This window comes from Chaetura pelagica, unplaced genomic scaffold (genome assembly GCF_000747805.2).
Source record: "Chaetura pelagica isolate M959 unplaced genomic scaffold, ChaPel_1.0 scaffold1341, whole genome shotgun sequence".
NCBI classification, from domain to species: Eukaryota; Metazoa; Chordata; class Aves; order Apodiformes; family Apodidae; genus Chaetura; species Chaetura pelagica.
In genome coordinates this window covers 3320-9895 of record NW_009952053.1, presented here as the reverse complement: position 1 = coordinate 9895, position 6576 = coordinate 3320, and the positions used below count along the sequence as shown (strand labels likewise).

The window sequence follows — 6576 nt, the reverse complement described above, 5'->3', positions numbered from 1 at the left end:
CCAAGGACCCTCCAAGGACCCTCCAAGGACCCCTCCAGGGACCCTCCAGAGACCGCCCTGCCAGCTCTGCCTGCCTCAGGGGCAGCATCACTGGGCAGCAGCTGAATTAAAGTTTTGGAAAAGTTTTGCTGCCTCTTCACTCAAGACTGCAAGTGCACAAAGAATTATGGAAGGGATGGTTGATAGATGAAAAAAACACATTCAAAACTACTTACTGACTAATGATGCAGAAAATGTTATGAATAAGTACCTCTTTCTTGATTTATTACTTTAATTATCTGACATTCTATAGACCCCCATTAGTGGGGGTTTTTTGGTTTAGATTTCAATTTTCTGTCTCATGGTGAAAGCTATTTATCATAATAATCAGTAAAATTCAAAACCTTTTAGCAGTATTTATAAAATTCATTTACTATGTTCAGCCCTTGGAGAATGACAAAGAAGGCGCATTAGCACGTGTGCTGAAGTGTTTTATGCAGAATTATCTGTCCATAAGAATAATTAAAAGTTCTTTAGAATATTTGTAATCCATTATGCTGCTTTTTTTTTCTACCTTTTTTTTTTTTAAGTTAATATTTTTTTAAAAAAAGTTTTCCTCCCCTATGCTGTGGCTGGAGGCTGGGACCTGCTGATTGGGTGGCTGCTGCACCTTCGTCCTTATGATCCTGTGTGAAGAAATGGCAACTCAGCATCAGGCACACCGACCCAGGGGGCATCAGACCCTGCTTTCATTTTCAGCTCAGGACACCTGCACCAGTACCAAAATCCCCCTCTGTGCACAACCCCCCGTGGCCACCCACGGGAAGGTGGGAGTTTGGCGGGTGGACCCAGGACCACGTTTCTGCCCCCAGCCCCTGCCCCTGGGGATGTTTGTGTGACCAACCCAGGGATGCTGCAGGGTTCAGTGCCTGGGGTCCCTTGAGGAACGTGTCCTCACTGCTTGGGAAGAGCCACCCCCGGTGATCCGGGTCCCGCGGCGCCTCCTCAGGACCCGGAGGCTTCGCGTGGCCCAGAAGGCTCTGATCAACACCCCTGGGTGCCAGGACACATTTGCAAGGTTGTCCCTAAACCACCCTGGGCACGGTGCTCACGCAACTCAACAACTTGGATGCCTCTGGAAAGAACCTGCTTAGCCAAATTAATATTAAAACAAAAATGTGCCGGATTAAAGGCTAATCTTAAAAGCTGAGTAACTACATTGTTATCGCTGGGGACAGCCTCAGCTCTGACTTATAATGAAGTCAGTATCAGGAAAAATTCAGAGATGCAGATGAACTTGAAGGCAGGATGGTGGGCAGCTGCCAGGGGCTGGGGAGATGCTCTGCCCCCCTGCCAATGACTGTGGGAAAAGGGAAGACGGGGTCTGAAAAGCCTCTGGAGAACACAGAGCTCTGCTGGAAGGAGCTCACCACACATCTCCCTGCTGGACAGGCTGGTTATGCAGCAGTGACACTGCCACAAGCCCTTCTCCTGACAAACCTTTTCCCACTTCTGCCTGTGACATCAGAAGAGGGGAGGCAGAAGGGCAGGATGAAATGGAGCTGCCATGGGGATGCCCTCATGGGATGCTGGCTTTGAAGCCACCCAGTGAGCCGGTCCCCTGAAGGGGACACACTGCCTTCCCCCTCCCTAGTGGCAGGGGCTGGCTCTGTGATTCCATCTCTCGAAGCTCCCGGGTGCTGGACACCTCCAGGGGTTGGGTCCCCAGCAGCACTGGGTGCAGGGGGAGCTGCTGGAGCAGCTTTGGGGGGAGCAGAGCCAAAGGCCTGGGACCCTGCCTGAGCAGGAGGGGAGAAAACCCCTGCACCAGGACTCCTGCCACCAGGTCCAGGAAGGGTGTCCAGGGCCTTCTGACACGGAAACATCTTCATCTCCAGAGGGACAGAGGACTGGAGCTCCTCAAAGCAGCTGGGCAGCTCTCCACTTATTTGAGCAAAACTAATCGTGATGATTAATTAAGCCTTAATCACACAGAGTTGCTCCTGCTGCGGAAGAGTGGCCTATTATTAATATTAATTAATGTTATTAATTAATAATAATAGTTATTATTCACTCATACACAGGGGCAGCAGCTCAAACTCATTTGCTAGGAGGCACCCGAGGGTGTGCTGAGTGCCACCCGTCCCGGTGCCATCCCCAGGCAGCCGTGGGTCCCCAGGGGCACGGGCTTGGCCAAGGGTCCCCACTTTGCCCTGCAGCAGGACAGGACCACACTGCACCACCTCGGATGGGCTGAGGTCTGCAGCCAGCAGGCAGCATCCATGAGCCATAAGCAGGGGCACCCCGAGCTGGGGTCTGCATCCTGGTGGGCAGCACCCCCACCAGCAGAGCCCTCACTTCACACGTGGGGATAAAGCCCTCAGGCTGCAACGTGGAGCTGGGAGGGCTTAGCGTTGGGGCCCAGAGTTTTACTGTGAATTCTGGGTTTCCTGTCATGATGGTTTGGTAGGTGCAAAACCCTGGGCTTCAGGCTGGCAAAAACAACTCTCTGGGTAAACAGACTGACTCAAAAAGATCGAGTGCACTTTTAAAAACGGATTTCACACCTTTGAGAAAAGGAAAAGATCTTTGCCACCATCAGCAGCAGATAAGAGAGAATGAGATTTCCAGCCAAGTAACTTGGTGGCAGGTCAGTAAACAAGTTTCTGATGCAATGGGAGCGTGGGCATTATCCATGGGGAAACACAAATGGAAACAGCAAGAGACACAGCATGGAAACTGGCTCAAAATATGACTGGAAGCTACTTAATCTCTCTTTTCTAGAGCCACAACTACCTTCTTTACAGGTTTTCGGAGGATGCTTGAAGCCCCCCCAGACAGACACAAGGCTCAGGCTGACAGCTGCGGCAGCAGAGCTGGCCCTGGGTAACTTGAGGTCAGCCCAAGGGGTATTTCCCTACTGCTTTCCAGGGGCATATATTATTTCTCAGACCCTTTCTACACCTGGCAATGCCAGGTCCACAAGGTACCCAGTGAGTCAGGAGGTCCCAGCCTGGCCCGTTCCTGCTCCCTGCTCTGCAAGCGCCGGGGAAGCCACGCCGGCTACTCAAGCGGCAACTCCATGAATGCAAATCAGGTTGGGATAGCCAATAAAAGAATATTGCATCAATTTATTTCACGTCCACAGGCACAGATGGGACTTTATAGCTAGCTGCATTCAAAGAATTTGCATGCAATCGCACAAGTGAAAACCATCTCGCCGGCGTGGCGCGGCGGAAGCCCAGCCCTGAGCACACCCCAGAGCAAAGACGGAAGGACTCGGCTGGCCAGGGGGGGTGTTTGGCGGGGGCTGCCCAAGGGGCCTCCCTTCCAAGCACTCATCTCTCATTATCTGTCTGGCAGGACTAGAGACACAACAGAGTGTTCAGTGGGGCTTTTCAACACCAGGCCCTTCGACCCAGAGGGAAGTGGGCAAGAGAAGGTGTCCCTGGCATGGCTGATGTAGCTCAGGACCCCATCCTGCCTGCAAAACCCCCAAACAGGGGACTGAGATCCTGCTGTGTTTTCACAAAAGTAACTCAAGGCCACTCGGGTGCGTCCACACAACAAGGAGACAACTGAGGCACTGGGAAGCTACCGACCAGATTCCCCCAGCATGGTGCTGGGCCAACTTCAGCACAACAGGGCAGGAGTCAGAAGGAAAGAAGGGGTTTGGGCCCTTTCCTCCAGGCACCCAGCTGGACTGCTTTCCCATTCCCAGAGGACTGCTGCCCCCTTGGGTGGCCACTGAGCTTCCCCCCAGGGACAGCAGGTCCCATGGGGCCTCACTCGGAACACACGTGCAGGATCCCAGTTAGCCAGGACGGCAACCGACGGACTGGGGAAGGGACTGGGAAGAAGCAAAGGCAGCACCACCCCCAAAAACAGCCACAACCCGCGGTGCTCCGGCTGCCGGGGAGAGCCCCGAGCTCTGCCCAGCGCCACGTGCGCCACGGAACGACAGCCCAGCTGCACCGCTGCAGGGGAACCCGGCCCCGCCGCCCCGCGCCCGCACCTGTTGATGGAGCTGACACTGGGCACCGTGTCGTTGTCACACACCCGCTCCGCCAGCAGCCGGTCCCTGATCTCCCAGGCAAACATGGTGGGGTTTTGGCGCTTGTACTCGGCGATTTTTTCCACGACTTTGGGTGTGGCAACCTTTGGTTTTGACCCTCCGATCACTCCAGGCTTAATACTCCCGGTTTCATAATACCTGGGACAAGATCCAAAACAAAGCTCTGGTTATCACCAACAGACAGAGAACATGCCTTGAGATTTATAGAGAACACAATTTCCAGGTAACCAAACCCCAGCAAATCCTGAGATACATCTTCACTTTCACATACACATTTTCTGCCTATGTAGTCCTTTATCACCTAATAGATTAACTTATAGTAATTGGAATTGGGTCTCAGGATACAATATATATTTTTCTGTAATAGCAAAACAAAAGAAGCAATACAAGATTAAAGGGCACACCAGGATCCAAAATTAACTGAAAATGCGTGTTATTAATCAGTGGCACTGGCAATAATAGAAACAAATCACACCGAAGACCACTTTTTGCAGTGGATTTTTTGCAGTAAATTACTGCTTCTACAAAAATTCTCTGTCATTAATATCTACGGCTTGTTATAATTTCATGGTGAAACGAAGGCTGGAGATTGTATTTTATTGGCACCTCCAGAATAAATATGCTGGCACATCCTTTTTTCATGTTACAGTTTTAAAATGCATTTTAGGGTTTTAACAGTTAACATTTTTCATAATGTGTTCTTTTTACCATGATGTTTTTAGCACTTTCAACCTGGAATTTCAAGGAGAAGGGAGCTGCCCACCTCGTGGAGGGTTTCAGCTGACGTGGGGGCTGGTTTCTGTGCCCAGTCCCACTGCCATTCCTCAGGGACAGCATCTTGACCCACCCCAGCAGCTCTGCCAGTGCCAGGCTGGGAGAGGTGGAAGACTGGATCCCCAAACCAAGAGAAACCTGCCAGGTTTCTTCAGCTGTAAATCACACAAGAGCAACTGCTTTTGACATCATCGGGCCCAGAACTCTCCCAGCTGCAACACAGGAAGCCCTGAACAAACCTCTGAGAGCAGAAACCGGATCTTACCCATTTTGGTAAGAGACCCAGAGAGACCCAGAATGAGATTGTGCTCCTCCGTCAGGGAGCACAACTCACAGACACTCTCCTGCCCAGGCACTATCTGGTGAATTTTCCCAGGACCAGCTGAAAAGCCTGACCCAACACATCCCCCCGGAGCAGAGCAGAGCTGCCCACCCAACCACACGCTCTCAGACATGTCCACCCACTGCTCTGCGCCCGTGCGCCTAGCAGGGAGCTCAGGAAAGACTCCCAAGCAGGAAGACAAGACTGCTTATTAATATATTTTCTCTGCAGCTACTTGACATACCCATTATATGAAAAAAAAGCAAAATTAATTCCCCAGTCTTTCCATGGCGAGCAGAGCACAAACAGGCTGTGCAGCCAAAGCCTGCCTCACTGCAACACGCAGCCACGTTCATCAGATTTCTGCCAGGCTACTGGTTTTCTGTTTTCCTGGGAGAGCTCTGTGTGCAGGGCCTAAAATTCCTTTAAAGAGACCAACACTGTGGTGTCTGTGCATGTTTTCAGACACTCCAGATGCAGCTGTGGACCCAGACCTACCCTCTCCATGAGCTGCTTAAGCGGTATTGGTAATGGAAAGTGTCAAGTGTCAGACATGGATTCAACCTCCTGGTGTCCCCGGCAGAAAGCTTCGGGGTAGGGGGGCGGAATTCAGCTCCTCCCATGGTCCCCCAGGATGTGAAAAAAATGATGGAAAACTTGGGCCGTGCACCTAGTGGGACCTTGCCCCCCTGGCTCCAAAGGCTTTGCTGCCAGGGGTGCAGAGAAAGGCCCACCCCTGCAGAAAGGCTGTCCTTGCACGGGGGGGGCAGGATCGGGCCCAGACCCCCTCCCCGGGCAGTGTCAGAGCTGTCCCCTGGCTGGGGTGGCTCTGCTGTCACCTCCCTCCTCCTCACCCAGCGACGGGCCCGGCCGCAGGGCCTGCGGGAGCACAGCCTGGGCATCCCGTGTCCATCCACGGCTTCATTCCCGCACGGCAGCTGAGGGGTGGGCACCCCTTCGGGACCCCCTGCCAGGGGCCAGGGCTTCCCCTGCACCGACACTGCTGCTTCTGCGCTGCCGGGCGGTTTTTGACTCTGCACCGAGGACTGGAAAAATTCTGACCGAACAATTCCAAGTCGAAAGGATTCCTGTTCTACACACACACATGCACAAAAATAACGCACTCACAGAGCTGCAATTACAGTGACATTTTACCCACTGTAATTATTAGTTATGAAAATAATGAGCTATGAAATTCCAATTTATTGTCGACAACTTTAATAGCAAAGCTTCGGGGCCTCGCTCTCAGCTCTACGCTGCAAATACATCTAATGGCAAATCTACCCAAACCATCAAAAGCAAAACCATCAGACATCTGCCTGGCAGGTAAATAAACTGCCCCTTTCTTGGCTGAACGCTGGTTCCAGTGGGAACTGGTGTCCAGTCTGATGCAGCCAGAGCATCCCCGGCCGCGCGGCGCCAACCA

The 6576-nt window shown here is 52.3% G+C and overlaps 1 protein-coding gene across 1 annotated transcript in view; it reads right to left on the bottom strand.

The window, feature by feature from the left end:
• The window catches only part of PAX5 (paired box 5), a gene marked incomplete at its 5' end in the record, with an annotated part of 123800 nt that overhangs the window by 114789 nt on the left and 2435 nt on the right, over positions 1–6576 (bottom strand). The window contains 2 exon segments of the mRNA XM_010003639.1: positions 607–665; positions 3995–4192. Coding sequence (XP_010001941.1) covers positions 607–665; positions 3995–4192 — 257 coding nt within the window.